General features: G+C 43.1%; 2 protein-coding genes across 10 annotated transcripts in view; one reads left to right on the forward strand and one right to left on the reverse strand.

The window, feature by feature from the left end:
* The window catches only part of KCNMA1 (potassium calcium-activated channel subfamily M alpha 1), a 786,057-nt gene that overhangs the window by 685,790 nt on the left and 75,099 nt on the right, over window positions 1-25,168 (forward strand). For 7 of the 9 annotated variants that reach the window (XM_059899168.1, XM_059899179.1, XM_059899177.1 and 4 more), the window contains 2 exons: window positions 921-1,014; window positions 20,860-20,983. In XM_059899168.1, coding sequence (XP_059755151.1) covers window positions 921-1,014; window positions 20,860-20,983 — 218 coding nt within the window. Of the gene's footprint in view, window positions 1-904; window positions 1,015-20,859; window positions 20,984-25,168 lie in introns of those variants that run through there. The other 2 variants (XM_059899180.1, XM_059899169.1) reach the window with 2 other exon arrangements.
* Window positions 1-25,168, reverse strand: part of LRMDA (leucine rich melanocyte differentiation associated) — a 1,782,822-nt gene that overhangs the window by 185,943 nt on the left and 1,571,711 nt on the right. The gene's annotated exons all lie outside the window — the stretch shown is intronic.

The raw sequence follows: 25,168 nt of genomic DNA on the forward strand, positions 1-25,168 counted from the left end.
TCAGTGGCCACCTCCTCCTTCGTTTGGGCGCTCTTCTCCGGCCTGGTTCTGCAACCTTGCAGCCCCTTCCTCCCATCTTGATGAATTAAGAAAGGATCCCATGCACGCAGGCCCTCCCTCTTGGGAGGTGGAGGGACGAGAGCTGAGTTGGGCTGGGATTCTTGAACCAGAACATACCAATGTTCCCAGTCCTGACTGACTGAAACATTGGCTGTTAAGGCCTCCAATCCCTGCCTCCTTGCAAGGCTCTTTCCTCTGCATGTAGGAATTAGGACCTGGTTACACTGGTCCATTTGCAGAAGCAGCCAGCTGGCAGCTCTTATGCTGCTGCTTCAAATACAACTTTATTTCTGATTTTGGTTACAAGAAAACCTATTTGGTTACCCAGCAAAACAAAGTAACCAAAAAGAAGTTCTAAGCAGAATGATGGAGTGTTCCTATATATATATATACATATATATATATATATATATATACATATATATATATATATATATATATATACATATATATATATATATGTATATATATAATATATATATATGTATATATATACACACACACATATATATACACACACACGTGTGTGTGTGTGTGTGTGTGTATATATACACACATACATGTATTGGTGTACAGATAAATTATAATTTCTTTTCTCTCTAATGGCAGGGTGTCTTCACACTGTTTTAGTCTGTTTAAATTGCATGTTCAAACGCTGGAGTGTCAAGAGGTGATGCTCTCACCTTTTCTAAGCCGGCCTCTTTGACTAACGCATTGGTCTTTGTCATTGGGTCCTAAGAGATGGCCATGAGTTCCTAGTGAGTGACTGAGCCGTGCGTGTGTGTCCTTTGATATCTTGCCTGTATTGCACAGTCTGCCCTCAAGCTGTTCATAATCTCATGAGCTGCCTGTATTTCCAGTTGAAGATGAGCAGCCGTCAGCACTGTCACCCAAAAAAAAGCAGCGCAACGGAGGCATGCGGAACTCACCCAGCTCCTCGCCCAAGCTGATGAGGTAAGGAGAGGGGCCCGGGCCCCGCGGTGGGGCCCCCTCTCGCTGCATCTCCTGTCCCTGCCCCCTCCCCACCCTGCCAGGCCCAGAGGCTCCCCTCTCCAGCAGGCTCGTGGCGGAGGAGGGGACGAGATCGTTAGGTGGCTTCTTAAAGGCTGAAGTATTTATTCTGTCAGCTTGTCAGCAGTTAATGATAGAGCTGAAAAAATTCTGTCATGAAAAACAGTTTGAAAAGCTGTTTGAAAAATACATAGGCTTTAAAGTCTGAGCTGTCACCAAGTCCTGTCTGTGTGTAGTTCCTAAACAGCAGTGGCACTAATGACAGCGGCAGCCAATCAGAGGAACCCATGTGGTTAGTTTGCCTCCAGCAAGTCTCTTTCTGCTGGAGTCTCTCCGAGGACTGTTTTCTGTACTTAAGGACATATGTGAGATGTATCATCACAATCAAAAATGAACCTGAAGATTACCTTCTCTTTATCCTGTCGATTGAAATCAAATTTCTGTTAATTGATTTTGACTGATAAAAAAGTCTAATAATCTGTGGACTTGCCAAAGCAAAGTTCAAAAGTAATCCAGTTCTGCTCAGGCTAAAAGCAATATTAATTATGAAATAGAGCTTGTGTGCACTCTTTTTCTCTCTCTTTCTCTTTCTCTCCTCCCTCCCTCTCTCCCTCCCTCCCTCCCTTCCGTCCTCCCTTCCTCCCTTCCTCCCTCCCTCCCTTCCTCCCTCCCTTCCTTCCTTCTTTCCTTCCCTCCTTCCTTCTCTTCTTTCTATCTTGACTGCAGCTTCCTCTAGGAAATGGCAAGTGAAGTCAATTTTCAATAGAATTCTGTTGGATCCTCTTCTTGGAATCTTCATCTTTCATCTTCCTTTTTCTGTCTTCGATTCATCTGCCAATCCCAATGCTTCTTTCCCCCATCATCCTAACTCTCCAGCACCTCAGTGAAACAGGAGTGATTTCAGATTTGCACTGCTTTCCCTAAATGGTTCCTGCCATGGAAACACCTGCCATCTTGACGATAGTTTCTTCTTTTCATTACCATTGGCCGCTCTCTTCCCTTTGATTATTGATTAAAAAAAATCACAGCGATTTCCTCCTCTTCCTCCTCCCCTTCTCCAAGCATTTGCATCTTCCTGGCTCCCCATGACCACCTTTCTAGGATGGAGAGAGGACAGCCCGTCTTCATATGGTTGAGGACGCAGGTCCCAGGAGAAGTCTCACCCAGCCCCATGTCCTTTTCCGTCACCATCCTCTCTTCCTGTTCAATGTTTCCTTAACAGTTCTCTGCCTTCCCTTCACTCAGTCTTGCTTGGGTGTTGCTGATTTACATGCTTGTTTACGGTTTATGAGGAGGAATAAAATGTGCCAACTGCCAAGCCTCTCCCTTTTATGATGTGAGGTGTCGTGCTCACATCCGCTCTCCATTTACTCACCTTTAGGTAATCGCCTCATCTCATGCTAATAGTTTTATCCATCGAAAGTAGAGAAAAGCCCAGGCGCTTTCTTTTGCCTAAATTTAGAGAAGCAAATAAATAAATGAAGAGAAGTCTGAAAAATCTGAAACCTTTGGAGCCAAATTCCCTGTCCTTGTTTGCTATGTAAAGTATGGCTCATTTCTCTGATCTTGAGTAATAATAATTCTGAGGAGTTATACTGTTTTCATATGCTTCAAAGCTGTGTCAAAGTTTTGCTGCTTAAGGGTACTTCTTTCTTCTGTTGGCTCTTGGGTACCAAGATGACAGGTCTTCTGTACGAGGTGGAAGCTTCTTTAAGTCGTAGCCTTCAGCAAAACATCAAATTACCAAATCCAGGGTAACATACTTCTACACAAATGCCTTTCCTGTATATATATTATACCCTATATATTAAATACTTTAGTGTTACACGCTACATTTTATGTGCAATAGAAAGTGATGGTTTGAGGTAGCCTTGGGGGGACTTTTTTTCCACAAGCAGAAAAAGCTAGTATGTACTGTAACAAGTATGGTTTTTACAGGACTTTCTGCCCGAAGGCCTTTGTAAATAAGTAATGATCAACAGATTGGCTGTGGGCTTTTGAAAAGCATGCCTGTGTCAGTTTGCATGATGGGGGAGAATTTTCAAAGCGGGTCTTGCTTTCATTGCCTGTCGGAGAGGGGCTGCGGAAGGCAGTCATCCCAGGCTGGAGCTGTCTGCTCCGCGGTACATCAGAATTGCTAAACACGGGTCAGGCGGTGAGCTGAAACTTGCCAAGCTACAGAACTCGGGTTTCTGGTGTTGGTGCCTTTGGGCTGCTGCTATGGCCGTGGCTACTGTCACCAGGGCACTTTACCCCACCAGCCCACGACAACCTCGACTGCTGCTCAGCTGGAACAAGCTGTCCCATGACAAGTCAGAAAGTCTCAGACACTCCTCCTTCACCTTGACTTTCTGTGTTCCAGGTACTCTACAGACTCTGTCTGGTGTGGGAGCCAAGACAGGGTGTTGAGCCCTCTCTCTGTTACCCTTCATTTCCTGGGTAGAACAAAGAGCCCATGGGCGATTTGGTTTGGTTTGAATCCCTGGCCCTGGCCGTGAAGTTGCCGGGGCTTATTTTTTCTAGCTCCCTCTTGCTAACTGACAGAAAACAGAGGGGTTCCTGTACCACCTTGAGGTTTCTCTGGGTCCTCCCCTGCAACATCTTCAAACACTCCCTTTCTACTGTACGAAAGATAGGACTCCCAGGTCCTGTTCCCTGTGACCTGAAACATCCATAAAGGAGGCTAATGACTCATTTGAAGTGGGTGTTTCGACATGAGTTTGTGGCTTGCTGCTTGAGCAGAATCAATCATTCTGAATGCGAGCAGGTTTTAGTGGCCTACGGGCAGTGATAGGAACAGTTCCAAGAGAAACCGAGAGCCCAGAATGGGCTGGACTGGGCTTTAATTTACCACTGTGGCCTCTGCACATAAAACAGGCTCCTGCGTGAGGGGTCCTTGCAAGCCATCTGCCAGCAGGAAATGCTACAGGGACTCTGCACTAATGGTCTTTGTCTCCCCTTTGTTCCGGTAGCAGGTCTACCCTGGTTTTTAAGTGTCGCTTAACTCTCTGTGCAATCATTAGATGAACTGCCTCACTTTGTGTGTCTGGATCCCGAGGCCGTATGTTTTGTAGTTACCCTGTCACAGAAAACAACCCTCACAGCCAGACTGAGCCAAATGGTGAGGTCTGTGCTCCAAGCCAGGGGTCTGTGTGTCATGATAGAGACCTTTGGCTTCAAATCCCACAAAGGAGCAGGCTGAGGAGGTAACCGGGGCCCTGTTATTCATCTCCCTGTTGGTCTCTTAACAGGGAATTATTTAAGGAGCCTCTCCTAGTTTTCCTCTAAAATCGCCACGCACCTATTGCCCCGTTCTCCCTACCCAGTGGGTTTGTGCCCTGTCAGGAAAGCTGTGTCTTCCTTCAGTTGTGAGGCTCTAGAGGGCAGGAACTTTGTCTCTGAATAACTAAGTCAAGGGTTCTTAATTTGGCGGCCCCCCAGACCCCATTGACTCTCTAGTGAAATCTGTCTAGAAAAACTCTCTAGGAAAAAGAAGGTTCATTGGACACCATTTTGACTCCAGTTGAAGGAGATCCTTGGATTCCTGAATCCCGGCCCCAGTTACTATTACATTTGGTTCTTCCCACAACCACCTTCGAGTAGTTAACCTTCACAGATGCTTTTTTTGCTGCTGAGAATATGTCTTCAGTGGGTAGATGGTATGGGGGAGATGCCCAGGCTCCCACACTGTGTCCTCACATGCAACCCGAAAGGTTATGCGTTTTAGCTGCCTGCTTCTATTTCTTTCCTCAGATTAATTCTTACCTGGGAAATGTTTAGAGAGAGCCTACCGTACTCAAGATGTTGTGGAAAGTCTTGGAGGGGTGTAAAGTAAGATGGATTACACTCTTCAAATTACATGGGTTACATGTCTTCAAAATGCTCACGGTTTGATGGGAGAGACAGACAAGTATATACAGCAAAACGGAATAAGGACAGAGTAGAGACCTACCAGCATGGGCTGTGGGAGCAGAGGGTGCCCTCATCACCTCTGGTCTGGGAGGCTGAGCCTGGGTTGTGAAGGATGAGGACAATTCTCGCCTAATAGCACTAGCCACCCTTGTCCATTGTTTCCTAGGTGCCAGGCGTCGTTCCAAGAGCGTTAGGCCTGTTAATTCATGGAATCCTAACTACAGCTCCAGGAGGAGGGATTGCTCTCTCGTCCATTTTACAGATAAGGAAGTTGAGTCACAGAGATATAAAGAGTAGTAAATCTAGTAAGTCTTACCTAATTGGGAAGATTTGAACCCAGATGGTTTGGTTTCCAAACCCATATTATTTACTGCTTCATTCTTCTGCCCGATGAGGGGAATAGGAAAGTGCTCAGGCCATTGCAAGTGACTTGATGTGGCTGGAGAAAGGCATTCTTAGAGTTGCATAACTGGAGTTGAAAATATGAGCATATTCTGGCACCCAGTCGTGAAGGCCTTTCCTGTCATAGGCCAAAACCTTGCTGGTTTTTGAGGAGGCAGTGCCCTAACTTGTGTTTTGGGAGGATCACTGATGAAAGTATAAGGACGGGTTTAGAACCCTCCATCAGGGCCTTCTGGAGACCCGTGGTACCTTTGGGTACCAAACCGTTCGGGGTCTGCTTTAGAATAGTGGACCAGACGTGGGCTAAACAGTCTTCCCAAGAAGGACACACAGCATTCCTGACATAATGACAGTAGCGCCGCTTCCCTCAGGTGCTAGAGGGGACTTGGTGTAAGGTACCACGGGCTATGAGGATTTACCCAGGATGTGTCGGGTGGACGCTTTACACAAAGAGATAGCCCCCAGCCAGGCTAGCAAGGATAACTGACAGCACTAAAAACAGATATTGAATGCTGTGAAAGGAACTTCATGTCATAAGACCCAGGAAACATTAGATATTTGTTTTCTGAATCAGAGTGGAAATATGATTGGAGTAAAACAGATTATCCTCTTGGGCCCTAACTGACCATTAAATGAAATAGCTCATCTGCTTGTTAAGTCCCAGCCTCTCCCTTTTGACGCATACCTCTCACAGGGTCTTTTTGTTAGGACTGCCAGCTTGAAAGGTTGTAGTGATAGAAAATGGCAAAGTGGCCTGAGCCCACTCAGAGATGGGGACAGAATGCCACTCTCCCAATCTCTTTCGCTGGGCAGAATGAAGAAGGAAGGCCAGGACAGCTTAGCTAAGTAAATTCACCTCTTAATGCACAAACACATAGCAAATGACAGGCCCTCACGGGACTGCAGAAGAAAGAAATGGTGGGTCTCATCATCCCAAGGCTTGGTGGATTTGACACAGGCCCCTGGACACATTGCATACACAGCAGAGGGTCATTATCCTGTCCCCTCATTTCAGAAGCGTGTTGTCCACTCTCCTCCAGGACTGAAGAACATGTCAGCTCTCCCGGCTTGTCTCCCAGACGTAAAGGCAGTAATTTCCTTCTTGCTCTGAGGACGGTGGCTATCTAGCAAGAGATGACATACTAGGGAGCAGCAGTTCTTGATTGTTTACTTGTTGGGCAGGAAAAAAAAAAAAAAAATGCAAGTAGAGAGATACAGAAAGTTTGGCCAGAGTGGCCTGAAGGTTTTCTCAAGGTGGCTCCAAGGTTGGCCATCTGGGGGAGGTGGGGGTGGGGAGTAGGGGGCAGCCGCATCTCAGGAGAGACGAGCATTACGTAGGACAGCGGAGGCAGCTTTGAAGGATGAGTTAGGGCAGAATCCCGAAGTCAGGATCCTTGCGACATAGCAGGAAATAGAATTCACCCAGAAATAAAATGCACCCAAGAAAGAAGCAGATCCGTTGAGTCAGAGCCATTTACGGCGCTGAAAACCTAAATATGGGCCCTTTTGAGGAGACCACCTGAGACCCCCTCCAGTCTCCTGTGGCTGGTGCAGCCAGAGACCCACGCATGTGACCTGCTGCCCCTGAACGTTGCACTGAAGGACTTAGTTACTACCTGCGACGTTGTCTTCTGTGCAGTGGAAGAAGCGATGGGAAGCAAGGAGGGTGGAAAACCGAATTATAAGCATTGCACTTGATAAGAAAGAATATTTCATTTGCTTTTCTATGCTTGTTTATTTGCTGATTAGCTCTTGGAGGTAGACGTCAGCAAGAGAGAGTCATGTGCATGGCTTCCAGGTTAGGAATTTCTATCAAGTGTTCACACAGCCCCTCAAGTTCCAGAGAGTCACAGAGCGAGAGTCAGAGCAGGTGAGCTGGGTGCACTTTTGTCACCGGAGCTGCATTCTCCATTGGAATAGCAGGGCCAGGACTACAGTGGGGTGGGTGAGGTGCCTCCTTCAGTTTTTTTTTTTTTTTTTCCTCCTTCAGTTTTGCACCGAGGCCCCTCGATGGCCTCACTCTGATCCCGGCCTCGTTGAATAGAACCATAGCCTTCCGGTCCGTATGTTGCAAATCATTGCTAACTTTGGTAGGATTGCCTCAAACCACAAAGCCTCTCCATTTGGGCAAACCTTCACAGCAATGATCCTCAAATTTTAGCATGCATCAGAATCACCTAGAGCACCTTGTTGAAACAGAGCTTGATGCAGTAGGTCTGGGCTGGGCTGGAGAACTGCATTTCTCTCAAGCTCCCAGGTGATGCCGAGGCAGCTGGTGTGGGGTCATGCCTCGAGAACCACCGCTTACAGGAATCAGGGCAGTGGGAGGAGCTTCACGTGATGGGGACCCTTCTCACAGAAATGTTCAGCCCTGGCACTGGAGCACGAGACAGTTGTTAAGAACAACTGTGTTGACCGCATTGTACATCAGACATGAGTCCTGTCTGCTGAGCAGTTACAGCAGCTGGCTTCAGGCACATTCCAGGCAGCCTGACTGGTTAGACACATACTACAGAGTCTCCCTTCTGATTGCGATGCCCTATTTCAAGTACTGTCCCTGTAAAGCGGAAAAGCAGCGCAAGAGCCTTGATTGTTCCGCCAACAAATTGTTACAAGATATCAAAGGCGAAGGGGCTCTCACTGGACACTTTTTCTGGTCTGCATAGAGGGTCTGGGGAGTTTCTGTTGAATGATTAGAGATGTTCGGAGATCAGAGATCATTCATCAGCTTCTCTTGGTAGTTGGTTGTTTACTGGGTCCTCTGCTGGGTTCTGGAAATGTGTGGAAGAGGAAAATAGGAGTTCCCTGCCCTGAAGAAGATCACCGACTAATGGATAAGATAGTTGTGCAAATTATTATCTCTGAAAGAGCATCTTACTTCTGTTAAGAGCTCCCAGGAGGGGAAAGCCACGTTTGTCTCTGAGGTTATGGAGGAGGACAGCACAGGAGGAATACTTGAAGCAAACCGGGAGGCTTCAGAAGTGTTCTGGTACCCTTACTATGGTGCCTGACATAACAGATACTCAGTAAAATCAGTCTTTGCCACTGGGGTGAAAGGCCTGCAGAGGCATGAGAAATTGCCCAATTTTATCAAGCCTCCCATTTCCCAGGGAGACTTCTGCAGAGTTGGCCTCAATCTAGATGGGACGCTTGTAATGATAGGAAAGGCCTTATCATGTGATGAGAAATGAGATCCTGAAAATCAAGCAAGGGAAAGGATGCAATTTTAAAACCATTTGGTAACTTTCCCCTTTCATACCTTTTGTTTGTCGGTTTGGTTTGGTTTGGTTACTTGTACTTTAGTGTAAATTTCTGAAGTCCAGCATTGAACCCACTGCCACACAAAAAAATTCGAATTTTCCTCCAAGGGGAACTGTGCTCTTTAAAATATAATGCCAGCTTCCTCCCAGCAGGTTTGCTGGAAAAGAGACTTGTGGTTTTGCTTTAGGTTGTTGTCCTCAAGGCAAGCTTTTTGTGTGTCTGCTGTAGCTGGGCATTTAGTTCACTTCCTGAGATTAATTGATGGCAAGCGGCATTCCTTGCTCTGCAAACCCTCAAAACAATGATCTTTTATTCTTTTTTTGGAGTCAGGCATGCTTAATATCTAGCTGCGGACTTTGGAGGTATGAGCTGAGATTCAAGAAGCATAGCTATGAAAAATTTAACTCACTGGGGCTCCTCGGTTGTTATAAAAACGTGAGTATTCCTAAATGGAGTCTTCAGATATTGGGACAAGACAAAAACTCACCCAGCCTTAGTTGATTATTGAGGCTCTCCTTAGCACGTTGTCCTGACAGGGGCTCATGGGGAAATTTTCTACTGATAATTCACACCAGCTGTGCATTTCATAAATGCCCGCCATGCTGCTTTTCTTTTTTTGCAACGTAGGGGGCACTGTGGCTTGGGGCGCTGCAGTGGGGGATGAGCGCGATCCAGCTGCCTCCTGCAAGTGGGAGGGGGTGAGATGGGGGCCACGCTGCACTGACTTCCAGTTAAGAAGACCTCTCTGGGCAGAGCAGTGTTCTCTTCCCACTAACTGTCTTCTCCACATTACTCATCCACTCCGTTTCCCATCTGTACCAGTGGGTGATAATAACAGAAATTACCTGTAAGTGTCATTGTGATGAGTAAATCACAAAATGTAGGTAAAAGTTTTAGCGCAGCAACATTTGTAAGAGCTCAACCCATGCTGGCTAGTCATCTTAGTAGCGACAGTAGTAGTAGTAGTAGTCTAGTAGTCAAGGTAATAGTAGGAGAACCCCACACCTTTATTATTGAACCACTCTCTGTTTCCTGTCTCCTTTCACCATGGTAACAGCTACAAATATATAAGTGAGTTCTAAGCAAAGTATAAAGAGTGATAATAATAACAGTAGTTAACCTTTATTGAGGGCATGCTCTGTGTCAACTTCTGTGCTAAGTGCATGCCATGTCTTTTACTCAGGCAACCCTCAAATTGAATCCATTAACTAATGATGTTGTTTAACATTCCCATTTTACAGATGAAGAAACTGAGGCAAGGCACAATGTAGCAAGTAGTAGATGAGCCAAAACCTGATGAAAGACATTTTGGCTCTGGAGCCAGTATACTTAATCACTAAAGAAATACGTGGTTTTCTGCCCTCAGTGATATCCACTTCCAAACACTCCCTTGGGAGGTCAACTCTCTTGGTTCCACTGAACAAATTAACTGGGTAGTGTCTGGGTTTCTTGTTTTCTTTGGTTGGACTGTCATAAGTATTGATCCTCAAATGCAAGTATAAGTTAAAGACTGGGGAGAAGTTCCCTTCCAGATAGAGCAGATCCAATTGTGTATGTATGTGACCCAAACTCTTTCATGGAGATACTGTGTCTTTCTGGTATGTTTCCATGTATTCCTAAACTGATGGCAGGATGCTTTTCTCCTTTAAATGAACAGCTGAGCCCTAAGGTGCAAGAAGGACAGCCAGGGTCATCAGTGGAGTGACATCTGGTACATCGTGCCCATTTTTCTTTAAGGTGCACTATTGTATTAATTTGTTCAGGCTGCCATAACAAAGTACTACAGACTGAATGTCTTAAACAACAGAAATTTATTTTCTCACGGTTCTGGAGGTTGGAAGTCCAAGATCAAGCTGTTGGCAGGGTTGGTTCCTTCTGAGGCCTCAAAGGAAGGATCTGTTTCAGGCCTCTGTCCTTGGCTGGTAGATGGCCATCTTCTCCCCGTGACTTCACATCATCTTCCCTCTGTACATGTTTGTGCCCAAATTTCCTCTTCTTATAAAGACGACAGTCATATTGGATTAGGGCCTACCCTAATGACCTCATCTGAACTGAATTGCCTCTTTAAATACCATATCTCAAAATACAGTTACAGTCTGAGATACTAAGAGTTAGGACTACAACATACAAATTTTGTGGGTGGGGGGGGATACAATTCAGACCATAACAACTACACAGCAGATACACTTCACCTCATAGTTTTACCCTAAAATAAGGCTTGTACGTTGGCTAAGTGGTAAGTGACAAATGAGCCTTGAATCAATTATGGTCCATTTTGGGGGAGGTGAGATTACCTTCTGAGTTGAGGAAATATATAAAATAGTTAAGATGTGAAAGGCAATATCTAGTATTGGGCCTCGGTTCCAACTAAATCTTTAAGGAGTTGCCTGAGAGCCTGTGAAAGTGATTCTCTTTGTCGTTTTGTAAACTGATAATGTTGGGAGGCTTTGTTCAGGGAGGTTTCTGATGGTCCTCCTTTCCTCCCCCAACCAAAGCACTATTGTGTTCAATGGCAAATGCTTGGGCTTTCTCCTATTAATATGAAGTCCAATTTAGAAGGAGAAGTCCCTGTAGACAAGTAGCCTAAGCCAGCCTGTGGCACTTAACATTGCTACAGGAACAGACATGGCAAGGAAATGTATCCTGTCTGGCCCAAAGTAGCTAGTGACGCTCATGCTGCTGAAGTCAATCACGTTCCAAGTTTCCTCCCAGACGTCTAGTGAATCTAGTTAATAAGGAGCAGTTCTAGTAATCAGTCTTCAGTGCTTCTTATCTCCCATCTTTGCTCCCAAAACAACTTTCCTATGCTTACTCCACGCCCTCCAGCCTTTTCATACCCAACAGTGGTTCAGTATTTCCAAAATCCTTACAGCCAGCGCTCGTGCATTGAGAGAAGAGTGCTTAAAGGTCTTCTAGGCCCACCCAACATTTATAATGAAATTTATAATGAAATCCCCTCTATATTCACAGCTCCTCAGGAATGTCTCACATGATGAGAAATCCACTGCCTTGGGAAACAACTCATGTCATTTGTAAAATACCTTCCATTTGTATAACATTCTTCCTTTCTGGAAACTTGAGTTTGGCTCTGTCTAAATCCCTAGTCTGAGCTCCATTGGTCATATACTCAATCAGTTGAATCCACCTCTTCCACTTGAGTCCCATCGCACATCTGAGGACAGCTCAGGTCTTCTGTACCTCAGGTCAGGCAATACGACATCTCCAGCCATGGTTTTGGGTGCCTTTCTTTGGCTCTTTTCTTTTGGGCCTCAATCCTCTGAATGGCTCCTAGTGGATCATTACTGTAATATGCTGAGATTCCTCCTTACCTTTCAGGGCTCAGATCACAAGTTATCTTCTCTGCAAAGCCTTTCTTGGTGTTACTCAAATACCAGGCAATTGACAGCTTTCCTGGTGTTCTCAGACCACCTTGTACATTCACTTGGCTATAACACTTACCACAGTGTATCACAACCCTTGATGGACATTTTCTCTCTCGCTCGCTGTATTGTAACTCTCTCTTTGACTAGGGACTGTGCCATCATCACTGCGGTATCCTCCATTCCCGGCACAGAAGAGGGGATTCATGTTTATTGATTGCTTTGCTGATTCAAGAAACCAAAGTTCAAATTTCAGGTACCATGGCTGATCAGAAACGGAAATATCTTTGTTCACGGAGGTTTTTTGACAGTCTTCAGATCAGCCCCTTTTAGGAACATCCTGGATGACTTATATTTAAATGATCCGGGGCAGGCTGAGAGGCTGGCAGGAAGTACGGAGTGCAGCGTGGCTTACCACTGAGACTTCCCTGATGCTTCTGGATGTTCCAGTGCAAATCCTGGCTTACAGCCCTAGTGTCAGATGATACCTGGTGTACCCAAATCTCTACCCTAGTTAATGAGGCTTGACATTAAAAAGCTGTCTTTTTTTCTTTTCACTGAGGGACAATTGATCATCAGGCTTGTTTATTTACTTTTCTTTTTTTCAGTAAAAACATTTTTTTTTAATAGATCTTTATTGGAGTATAATTGCTTCACAATACTGTGTTAGTTTCTGTTGTACACCAAAGTGAATCAACCATATGCATACATATATCCCCATATCCCCTCCCTCTTGAGACTCCTTCCCATCCTCCCTATCCCACCCCTCTAGGTCATCGCAAAGCACCGAGCTGATCTCTCTGTGCTATGCTGCTGCTTCCCACTAGCTAACTATTTTACATTCGGTAGCGTATGTATGTCGATGCTACTCTCACTTTGCCCCAGCTTCCCCCTCCCACCCTGTGTCCTCAAGTCCATTCTCTATGTCTACCTCTTTATTCCTGCCCTGCAACTAGGTTCATCAGTACCTTTTTTTTTTTTTTTAGATTCCATATATATGCGTTAGCATACAGTATTTGTTTTTCTCTTTTTGACTTACTTCACTCTGTATGACAGATTCTAGGTCCATCCACCTTACTACAGATAACTCAATTTCCTTTCTTTTTATGGCTGAGTAATATTCCATTGTATATATGTACCACATCTTCTTTATCCATTCATCTGTCGATGGACATTTAGGTTGGTTCCATGTCTTGGCTATTGTAAATAGTCCTGCAGTGAACAATGTGGTGCATGTCTCTTTTTGAATTGTGGTTTTCTCATGGTATATGCCCAGTAGTGGGATTGCTGGGTCATATGGTAGTTCTGTTTTTAGTTTTTTAAGGAACCTCCATAATGTTTTCCATGGTGGTTATATCAATTTACATTCCCACCAACAGTGCAGGAGGGTTCCCTTTTCACCACACCCTTTCCAGCATTTATTGTTTCTAGACTTTTTGATAATGGCCATTCTGACTGGCATGAAGTGATACCTCATTATAGTTTTGATTTGCATTTCTCTAATAATTAGTGTTGTTGAGCATCTTTTCATGTGCCTCTTGGCCGTCTGTATGTCTTCCTTGGTGAAATGTCTATTTAGGTCTTCTGCCCATTTTTTAATTGGATTGTTTGTTTTTTTGATATTGAGCTCCATGAGCTGTTTGTATATTTTGGAGATTAATCCTTTGTTGTTTCATTTGCAAATATTTTCTCCCATTCTGAGGGTTGTCTTTTTGTCTTGTTTATGGTTTCCTTTGCTGTGCAAAAGCTTTTAAGTTTCATTAGGTCCCATTTGTTTATTTTTGTTTTTATTTCCATTTCTCTAGGAGGTGGGTCAAAAAGGATCTTGCTGTGATTTATGTCATAGAGTGTTCTGCCTGTGTTTTCCTCTAAGTGTTTTATACTGTCTGGCATTACATTTAGGTCTTTAATCCATTTGGAGTTAATTTTTGTGTATGGTGATAGGGAGTGTTCTAATTTCATTCTTTTACATGTAGCTGTCCAGTTTTCCCAGCACCACTTATTGAAGAGGCTGTCTTCTCTCCATTTTATGTTCTTGCCTCCTTTGTCGTAAATTAGGTGACCGTGTGTGCATGGGTTTATCTCTGGGCATTCTATCCTGTTCCATTGACCTATATTTCTGTTTTTGTGCCAGTACCATACTGTCTTGATTACTGTAGCTTTGTGGTATAGTTCAAAGTCAGGGAGCCTGATTCCTCCAACTCCGTTTTTTTTTTCCCAAGATTGCTTTGGCTGTTCGAGGTCTTTTGGTTTCCATACAAATTGTAACATTTTTTGTTCTAATTCTGCGAAGAGTGCCATTGGTAGTTTGATAGGGATTGCATTGAATCTGTAGATTGCTTTGAATCTGTAGATTGCTTTGGGTAGTATAGTCATTTTCACAATATTGATTCTTCCAGTCCAAGAACATGGTATGGTATATTTCTCCATCTGTTTATGTCATCTTTGATTTCTTTCATCAGTGTTTTATAGTTTTCTGAGTACAAGTCTTTCGCCTCCTTAGGCAGGTTTATTCCTAGTTATTTTATTCTTTTTGTTGCGATGGTAAACGGGAGTGTTTCCTTAATTTCTCTTTCTGATTTTTTGTTGTTGGTATATAGGAATACCAGCGATTTCTGTGCATTAATTTTGTATTCTGCAACCTTACCAAATTCATTGATTAGTTCTAGTAGTTTTCTGGTGGCATGTTTAGGATTTTCTATGTATAGTATCATGTCATCTGCAAACAGTGACAGTTTTACTTCTTCTTTTCCAATTTGTATTCCTTTTATTTCTTTGTCTTCTCTGATTGCCATGGCTAGGACTTCCAAAACTATGTTGAATAAGAGTGGTGAGAGTGGGCATCCTTGTCTTGTTCCTGATCTTAGTGGAAATGCTTTCAGTTTTTCACCATTGAGAATGATGTTTGCTGTGGGTTTGTCGTATATGGCCTTTATTATGTTGAGGTAGGTTCCCTCTGTGCCCATTTTCTGGAGAGTTTTGATCATAAATCGGTGTTGAATTTTGTCAGAAGCTTTTTCTGCATCTATTGAGATGATCATATGGTTTTTATTCCTTAATTTGTTAATGTGGTGTATCACATTGATTGATTTGAGTATATTGAAGAATCCTTGCATCCCTGGGATAAATCCCACTTGATCATGGTGTATGATCCTTTGTTGTTGGATTCTGTTTGCTAGTATTTTGTTCAGGATTTTTGCATCTATGTTCATCAGTGATATTGGTGTATAATTTTCTTTTTTTGTGATATCTTTTTGCATCAGGGTGATGATGGCTTTGTAGAAATTATTTGGGAGTGTTTCTCCCTCTGCAATTTTTTGGAAGAGTTTGAGAAGGATCGGTGTTAGCTCTTCTCTAAATGTTTGATAGAATTTGCCTGTGAAGCTACCTAGTCCTGGACTTTTGTTTGTTGGAAGATTTTTAATTACAGTTTCAATTTCATTACGTGTGATAAGTCTGTTTATATTTTCTAATTCTTCCTGGTTCAGTCTTGGAAAATTGTACCTTTCCAAGAATTTGTCCATTTCTTTGTGGTTGTCCATTTTATTGGTGTGTAGTTGTTTGTAGGAGTCTCTTATAATCCTTTGTATTTCTGCAGTGTCAGTTGTGATTTCTCCTTTTTCATTTCTAATTCTGTTGATTTGCATCCTCTCCCTTTTTTTCTTGATGAGTCTGGCTAATGGTTTATCAATTTTGTTTATCTTCTCAAAGAACCAGCTTTTAGTTTTATTGATCTTTGCTATTGTTTTCTTCATTTCTATTTCGTGTATTTCTGCTCTGATCTTTATGATTTTTTTTCTTCTACTGACTTTGGGTTTTCTTTGTTCTTCTTTCTCTAGTTGTTTTAAGTGTAGGGTTAGATTGTTTATTTGTGATTTTTCTTGTTTCTTGAGGTGAGATTGAATTGCTATAAACTTCCCTCTTAGAACTGCTTTTGCTGCGTACCATAGGTTTTGGGTTGTCGTGTTTTCATTGCCATTTGTTTCTGTGTATTTTTTTATTTCTTCTTTGATTTTTCCAGTGATCTCTTGGTTATTTAGTAGCACATCGTTTAGCCTCCATGTATTTGTGTTTTTTACATTTTTTTTCCTGTAACTGATTTCCAGTCTCATAGCGTTGTGGTCAGAAAAGTTGCTTGATATGATTTCAATTTTCTTAAATTTTCTGAGGCTTGATTTGTGACCCAAGATGTGATCTATCCTGGAGAATGTTCCATGTGCACTTGAGAAAAATGTGTGTTCTGCCAGTTTTGGGTGGAATGTTCTATAAATATCAATTAAATCTATCTGGTCTATTGTGTCATTTAAAGCTTGTGTTTCCTTATTTATTTTCTGTTTGGATGATCTGCCCATTGGTGTAAGTGGGGTGTTAAAGTCCCTACTATTATTGTGTTACTGTCAATTTCTCCTTTCATGGTTGTTAGCATTTGCCATATGTATTGAGGTTCTCCTAACATTTATAATTGTTATATCTTCTTCTTGGATTGATCCTTTGATCATTATGTAATGTCCCTCCTTATCTCTTGTAACAGTCTTTATTTTAAAGTCTATTTTATCTGATATGAGTACTGCTACTCCAGCTTTCTTTTGATTTCCATTTGCATGGAATATCTTTTTCCACCCCTTCACTTTCAGTCTGTATGTGTCCCTAGGTCTGAAGTGGGTCCCTTGTAGACAGCATATATATGGGTCTTGTTTTTGTATCCATTCAGCCAGTCTGTGTCTTTTGGTTGGGGCATTTAATCCATTTACATTCAAGGTGATTATCGATATGTTTGTTCCTATTACCATTTTCTTAATTGTTTTGTGTTTGTTTTTGTGGGTCCCTTTCTTCCTTGTGTTTCTCGCCTAGAGAAATTTCTTTAGCATTTGTTGTAAAGCTGGTTTGTTGGTGCTGAATTCTCTTAGTTTTTGCTTGTCTGAAAAGCTTTTGATTTCTCCATCGAATCTGAATGAGATCCTTGCTGGGTAGAGTAATCTTGGTTGTGGGTTTTTCTCTTTCATCACTTTATGTATATCCTGCCACTCCCTTCTGGCCTGCAGAGTTTCTGCTGAAAAATCAGCTGATAACCTTATGGGAATTCCTTTGTATGTTATTTTTTGTTTTTCCCCTTGCTACTTTTAATATTTTTCTTTGAATTTAATTTGTGTTACTTTGATTAATATGTGTCTTGGTGTGTTTTTCCTAGGGTATATCCTGTATAGGACTCTCTGTGTTTCCTGGACTTGGGTGACTACTTCCTTTCCCATGTTAGGGAAGTTTTCGACTATAATCTCTTCAAATATTTTCTCAGACCCTTTCTTTTTCTCTTCTTTTTCTGAGACCCCTATAATTCGAATGTTGGTGTGTTTAGTGTTGTCCCAGAGGTCTCTGAGATTGTCTTCAATTCTTTTCAGTCTTTTTTCTTTATTTTGCTCCTCAGCAGTTATTTCCACCATTTTGTCTTCCAGCTCACTTATTCGTTCTTCCGCCTCAGTTATTCTGTTATTGATTCCTTCTAGTGTATTTTTCATTTCAGTTATTGTGTTGTTCATCTCTGTTTGTTTGTACTTTAGTTCTTCTAGATCTTTGTTAAACATTTCTTGTATTTTCTAAATCTGTGCCTCCATTCTCCTTCCTAGATTCTGGATCATCTTTACTATCATTACTCTGAATTCTTTTTCAGATAGATTGCCTATTTCCTCTTCATTTATTTGGTCTTGTAGGTTTTTACCTCGCTCCTTCATCTGTGACATATTTTTTTGCCATCTCACTTTTTTTTTTTTTTTTTTTTAATGAGTTGGGTTGTGTTCCTGTCTTACTGGTTGTTTGGCCTGAGGCTTCCAACACTGGAGTTTGTAAGCTGTTGGATAGATCTGGGTTTTGGTGCTGAGATGAGGACCTCCGTGAGACCTTACTCCAATGAATATTCCCTGGGGTCTGAGGTTCTCTCTTAGTCCAGTGGTTTGGACTTGGAGCTCCCACTGCAGGAGCTTCAGCCCAACCCCTGGCTCATGAACCAAGATCCCGCAAGCCGTGTGGGGTGGTTAGAAAAAAAAAAAAAAAAGAAACAAAGTAAAAAATAAAATTAGACTAGGCAACTAATAGATATGTTAGAAAGAATATAAAAATAAAAATATAGATGAATCAACAACCGGAAGGTACAACAGTACCACAATAGTAAAAAAGAGGAGGAGGGAAAAGGAAAATTAAAAAAGGGGGAAAAGGCCTTGGCTGTGGAGAGCGGGGCCTAAGCAAGGGTGAGGTTTGGGCGGTGGGCGGGACCAATGCTTAGGACCCACTGGGCTGGAAAAGGCCCTGGGGGCTGTGGGAGGTGAGGCTTAAGCTCAACGGAACATTAGGAGCTCAGACGTGCCCCCCACCCCTGGTCTCAGAGGGCGGGAGACCTCACCTGGGGGCCCAGCAGACTCCCTGGCCTGAGTGGGCGGGGCAGTAGTCCTATGCTCCTCTCCCACTCCTCCCGAGGGCCCCTCCTGCCTGCCTTTCCTGATCTCCCCGGCCTCAGGGGCACCAATCTAGTCTGGCCTCCACTTTTCCTCCCCCCTCAGTCCCCCCATGTCCTACCAGTTCACTTGGAGGTTCCTCCCATCTCCTTGGGCATCAGGGTCCTCCACCAGTGGCCGGCAGGTGCCCTAGTTGTGGGGAGATTGGGGAGATGCTAACTCGGCATCTTCCCACCTTATTTACTTTTCTAGGATGAGGGTTGGAGGCCAGAGTAACCAAGGGATGATTCCTTCCCAAAAATACAGGGAATCAAAATGTATCTCCTCTCCCTCAAAGCACATATTTTCTGAAAGGAATTTTGGCCAGCTTACTACATCATTTGCTTGCTTGCTAATATTATATGATTATAAATCCTGAATACACTGGGGGCAGGTCTCAGATCTCCCTGAGATAATACCTCCTCTCCAACCAACAAACAACCTGGCTCTGTATCTTCAGGGCAAATTTATTAAGGTCCTCTTCCAACTGAAATACATTCTTCTAGGGCTGGGAAGAAAGAGTCCATTCTCTTCATTTTCTCAGACCTCTTCTTTATGGTGGGTAGTGGATATCTATAGAACTCTTAAAGAGTCTTCAAGGACAAAAATATTCAAATTTGATCTTGCCCTGATCTGTGACCCATTCTTATCAGCAAGTGCCTTTTTATTTTAGCATTTTTGACTGAGCTCAGTATTTGAAAGGTGACCTGCTGGTTTACAACACCTCTCACATTCCAACGACCCAGCTACCGAGATGTTGTTCCGAGCTAACTGTTCTTCTCCTTTTAGGATCAGATATGACAGTTCCTATAGTAATCTAGCGTGTTCATTGAAGATAACTTTGCAGGATGGCTTCACATGATATTTGTCATTTGGTGTAGCCTAAAAGAAAATTCTCAGGAATAAATAAATGCAGTGAGAGTCTTCCCATCTTAAGTGGGATTGGAAGGCCTATTAGGAGGGCCATGGTAGAGATCCTGAAGACTTAATAATAGGTCTCTGGACCATAGAGGAGGGATTGCTATCCCACTGTCTTTGTTCTGAACATACAAATGAGAAATATCAGAGAAATTTCAGAGAAAGAAATACTAAGAACTAAATAAAGTTCACTCTTTAATGCTTGAAATAGATGGTTTAAAAGGTAAACTCACTTTACAGTAAATTTTGGAATTTCAACTTAGTTTTATTTTCTATCTTGAATCGATAAGATTATTCAGGGAAAATGGCTCCACTGCACAGATAGCCAACTCTGCCTGGGACATTGTCCTAATTTTATGCAGTCATTCTTGTAGAAACCCAAATGCCTCCCTGAAAACAGAGGTGCAGAATCTCTATCAGAGATAGAATCTAGACAATGGATATGGGGCAAGATGCATTATTGTATTTCTTATGCTGTAAGCTTGTTAGAGCTGCCTGATTCTATTGTAATTCTTGAGGTTATTGGTAAGGCTCTGCCCGTCCACTGGAGGGGAGGCCTCTGTAGAGGTATCTTTCTTTTCCACTAGTAAACAAGGCAAGAGAGGATGACTGTAGCTCTGAGAATTCAAGACAAGTTTATTAAGATGCCTATGAGCTTGAGGCTCTCATCTAAGGACTGTGGCAGTTGGGAGGTGAAGGTAGGGGTGGGGGAGAGCATCATTGGACAGTTAGTGCAAATACAGTTGTCAAGGCAAGGAGAGAGGGTGTTGTTTAGTGTTGAAATCATGTATTCCAGATGTGGGCATTTGGTAGTCAATCTGCTCTGAAGTGACATGCTGCTGAATCTTTAAAGGGCTTCAGCCAGGGAGAGCAAAATCTGATTGGGCAAATTGCTAAAATATTTAAAGTGCAGCCTGTTAAAGCTTTTACTGCGAAGAGCATCATGTCAGAAGTTGTAGTCAGAAAGAGCGAGTAATTGGCTTTCCATCCTCATGCCAGTCAGTCAGCGTGAGGCTCTATTCCTATTCCTTCCTCTTCATTGCCAATGCTAATAACAACACTTCAGGGTGTGTGCATGTGTGTGTGTCTCATGGAGAGACTGGATAGCTGGTAAAATGAGAATAGAAGGAGTGAGACATCCATAAGAAGGGAGACTGAATCCACAAAATGATGTGAAGTCCATTTTAGAAAAAGGGGAATAGGAGAGAAAGGCAGAATTACTACCTGACAAAGGTCACCTGCCTGTCCAGGAGGTGGTGGTGGTCTGAGATAGTTATCTTTCAAAGGATGGGTTCTGCAAGCAAAAGAGTGGCCTTCAGTGACAACCACTTCCTCTGCATCTTTCATCTCCTCTGAGATGTAACACAGGGGGCACTTTCCATTTATAATTTATCACATTTTCCACTTCGGTTTTCCTGTCCTTTTCTCCCCAGGCATGACCCCTTGTTAATTCCCGGCAATGATCAGATTGACAACATGGACTCCAACGTGAAGAAGTATGACTCTACTGGGATGTTTCACTGGTGTGCACCCAAGGAGATAGAGAAAGTCATCCTGGTGAGTGACAGATTGCAGAATTGATGCCCTCCGCTTCTGTCCCAGATTATGTTTACTAGGAATGAGATTTTCCTAACTGGATGGTGGGGTGATAGTCCCTGCGCCTGATTATTTTTGATACTTAATATTCAGGACGTATATTGAAACAGCTAGAACTCTCATCAGAACATGACCTGAGAGTGGAATTTTCAATCACTGAATATGTATTGGCTCATTACCATAGGGTGTGAAATGCATCATGGGAGGCAGTATGTACCATAACTCCTGTGGACATGGCTCTGGGGCCAGAGCCTGCCTGTGCCATTAGCTGTGTGGCCTTGGACGAGTCACTTGAGCCCTTTATACTGTATCTCTTATGTGTAGGAAGATGGAATGAGAATGACCCTAACTTATAGGATTGTAGTGAAGATTAAAACCCATACGTTTTAATAAGTTTATAGGACTCCATAAACTTATCTATTATTATTTTTATTATATATTAAATGCCATGAAGAAATCTGAATGCTACCTGTATTGTCGTTTGTTTATAACAGTGTCATGTATCCTTCTAGATAATTGATTTGCACGTCTGTGATCCTTCTTAGCACACGATGCAGGCAGGCAAATCACATTTGCTGATGATGACAAGGGTGACCATGGTCCACCTTGGGAAGGCTGGGGCTCAGAGCCCCGTTTCCTGGTTGACTCATCTCAGTAGCAGCAGTGGGCTTCTTCTGGTCTGTCCCAAGAAGGTCAGCGTAGATAACAATCCACTCTACTCTTTAGACTTGTCCGATTAACAGCTTTAGGCTCTAATGCCTTCATCGGCTTTCCTACCGTTTATTGTCTTGCTAATCCATGAAAAATGGATTAATAATCAGGAAGTTCAGATGGAAAGGTTATTTCTCCCTCGTGCTTTCTAATCCCCAGATTGCTGTGGCCTGCTCCTTTATGTCAACCAGGAAAATCCTATCATTTCTGATGTCATGGCCACCCTTCCTAAGAAAGGACTGTTCCAGTTCCTCAGAATGGCTTTGTGCTCTAATCCACTAGATTTTTCCCTGTGTTTTATCTGAATGTGTGTGTGATTTCTCAATTTAATTTTAATCGAGCATTAAGAACCAATACAGCTTTGTGCTGGAGGCTGTCTGGGAGGTGTGAAAGTTACAGACAAAAGCAAAGAAAGTCAGAATCCTTAGGAAACAGCCCCTGTCCAAGGAGTGCAAATGGTTTTCATCACAAAGCTGCTCCATGTATTTACATTCTGATGTTGTATCTGCCCCACTTTTGCTCTAGGGATATAAACTCATCCTGGTGTTACCCACCTGGGGACAGGTCAAAGGCTTGGTTGGCATTGCGGGATCCAAGGTTTTAATGGCTTGCCTAGATAATCCTGAGGAGTGCAAATCCCCCTGCCGGCACCAAAGGGTTTAGTGAGGCCAGTTACTACTCCCCTCACCTGAAAAATAACATCGTTTAACAAAACATTTATAACAAACCTATTACATGTTGGGCACTGTTCTTGTTGCTGGGGGTACAACCCCTGACAACGACTGGTCTCACAGAGCTTCTGTTCTAGTAGGGGCAAAGACCAGATCTCCAGGTAGGCAATGAATATGTAATAACGTTTGAGATATTGATAAAGTGCTATGAAGAAAATAAAGTGAGGTCATAGGCTATAAAGGGACTGAGAGGTGCTGTTTAGACAGTGTGGCCCAAAAAGCCCTGTCTAAAGTAACCCTGCACAGAGATGAGAATGCTTGGAAGAGCCAGCAACATGGGGATGCTTTCTGGGCACAGGATACTCTCTGCTTTGGGGGTTAGAAAACATGAGATGGCCGTAATTTTGAGGAAATGGCCATCTAATTAAAAGATATAAATGTACCATGAAACAATATATTCAAAGCTAAGCGTTACAAGGCACAAAGTGCTGTTTGAATCTAGTATGTGTTTAAGTGGCTGGGGAAGTCTTATTGGATACAAACAGTTGATCTTGGAAGGGGTTTATGGCTATTAAGGCCCCACTTGGACTAGGCCTTGAAGAATGTGTAGGAAACTCAAGATACACACATAAGTAGTTTCTCTATTGCGTCTTAAACCTGGCAGAATCAGTCTCTGAATCAAGGCTGAGTCCCAGGAATTGGGATCTTTACCAGGTTCTCCAGTTGATATTGCTGTGGCTGGTCTAAGGATTGGTGTTTTGGTCCCCAGATCTAATTTCCTGTGGTCAGCACCTGTGCCTTGGCCACTCTGCTAATTGATGCCTTCCCTACCTTCCTATTCTAGATTTCCAGCCCCTTTTCTGGACCCGCTTGGTATTCCTCAGGCTTGCTGAAGGGAGCTAGCCTCCCAGATGACCTGGTCAATTAAAATTAATCAGGGCTCCCATCACAGCACGTTACAAACTGGTTGACCCTCTGCTGGTGGTACCTAGGCACACACACTTCCATACAGCCAAGATAACTAACTCCAGGCGTCATCCATGAAGCAGTGTTGTGGGGTGTGACTCCCTAGTGGGTTCTCCTTGGTCACCATTTGTAAGACATTTTCTATGCCCTCCGTCTGAGATGTCCCTGTACTGTTGCGGAGAGAAACCAATAATGGTGACAGCCCCTGCTTTAGTCTAACGATCAGGGAGTGAAAGCTTGCTTCTCCCTCTCCTTGGGGGTTACTGTAATAACCCTGACATTATCGTGAATTGCAATATTGGCATTTAAACAATCAATACACTGGTCAATTCTAGGGATTAAATCGAGCAGAGTTTGATATGTGCAGGGGACATTCATATGCCTCCCCCAAAAGCATCGTAAGCCACATGGGGCCACCCAGACATGCAGTGGGTGGACAGGGAGGAAGAAAGCCAAGGTGGGAGGCACCAGACCAGAAAGAGGCAGAGCAAGGCGCACAACTGGCCTCCTGTGTTACTTTCTGCATGAACACAGTGAGCAGAGGGGCCAGCGGTAGCTAATCATGTGCATTTCCTGGGAAGCTCTTACTGGGGTGATTTCTTCTCTCATTTGTCTCCTTTATAAATACAGGCCTAAAGCTGGGGGAAGACATGGGTTTGTTGCCCTTGCTGTTCTGATCCTTTTAGTGGCTGTTTAGTGGGAGTCTTCCTCTGATGACTTAACACAGGTGGCCACTCCAGTCATGTCCCTGGAAACCCCAAGGCAGCAGTAGACATTGGTCAGCAAACTCCCTCTGGGAAGGGTCCTATAATAAATAATTTAGCCTTTGCTGGCCATACGGTGTCTGTCACAGCTAATCACCTCTGCTTTTGTAATGCAAGCTGTGACAAAGTGAAAGAGTGGCATGGACATATATACACTACCAAACGTAAAATAGATAGCTAGTGGGAAGCAGCCGCACAGCACAGGGAGATCAGCTCGGTGCTTTGTGATCACCTAGAGGGGTGGGATAGGGAGGGTGGGAGGGAGGGAGATGCAAGAGGGAGGAGATATGGGAACATATGTATATGTATAACTGATTCACTTTGTTATAAAGCAGAAACTAACACATCATTGTAAAGCAGTTATACTCCAATAAAGATGTTAAAAAAAAAAAAGCAGCCACAGACAATACCTAAATGAGTAAGATTGGCCGTGTTGCAATAAAATTTGGTGGAATTTGAACTTAATATAAGTTTCACATATTATGAAATATTCTTCTTTTGATTTTTTTTCAACCCATTTTCAAACATAAAAACCAATCTAAGCTCACTGGCCATAGAAAAGCAGGCGGCGGACCAGATTTGGTCCATGGGCCAGAGTTTGCCAGCCCCTGGCTCAGGATATCATGTTCTACCTACTGATGCAGTGATGTCCTATGAGATCCCAATGATGAGTCTAGAATTTGGAACTCATTTCTCGAGCCGAGGCCAGCATGGGTCTGACTGTTTTATCATCATCTCAGCAACAGAAGCAGACAAGACAGCTCATTTTATCAACAATTTCCTGGAAACTAAGACTTCCTTTTCCGAATGACATAAATATTGCTATTCCCTCTTATTTTCCCCCTGAAAGTTCTGCTCTTATGTATGGATGACATATCTTCCTTAAATCTTTTCTCAGAGAAGGTAGTGATATGTGTGAATATATGTTTGCATGCACTTATTCCACCAATGTAATTTATACACACATACTCTAATTATAAATATATATGGCATGTATATAACATGAAGAAATTAAAAAAATAATAGCACATAGT

This window comes from Balaenoptera ricei, chromosome 16, assembly GCF_028023285.1.
Source record: "Balaenoptera ricei isolate mBalRic1 chromosome 16, mBalRic1.hap2, whole genome shotgun sequence".
NCBI lineage: Eukaryota > Metazoa > Chordata > Mammalia > Artiodactyla > Balaenopteridae > Balaenoptera > Balaenoptera ricei.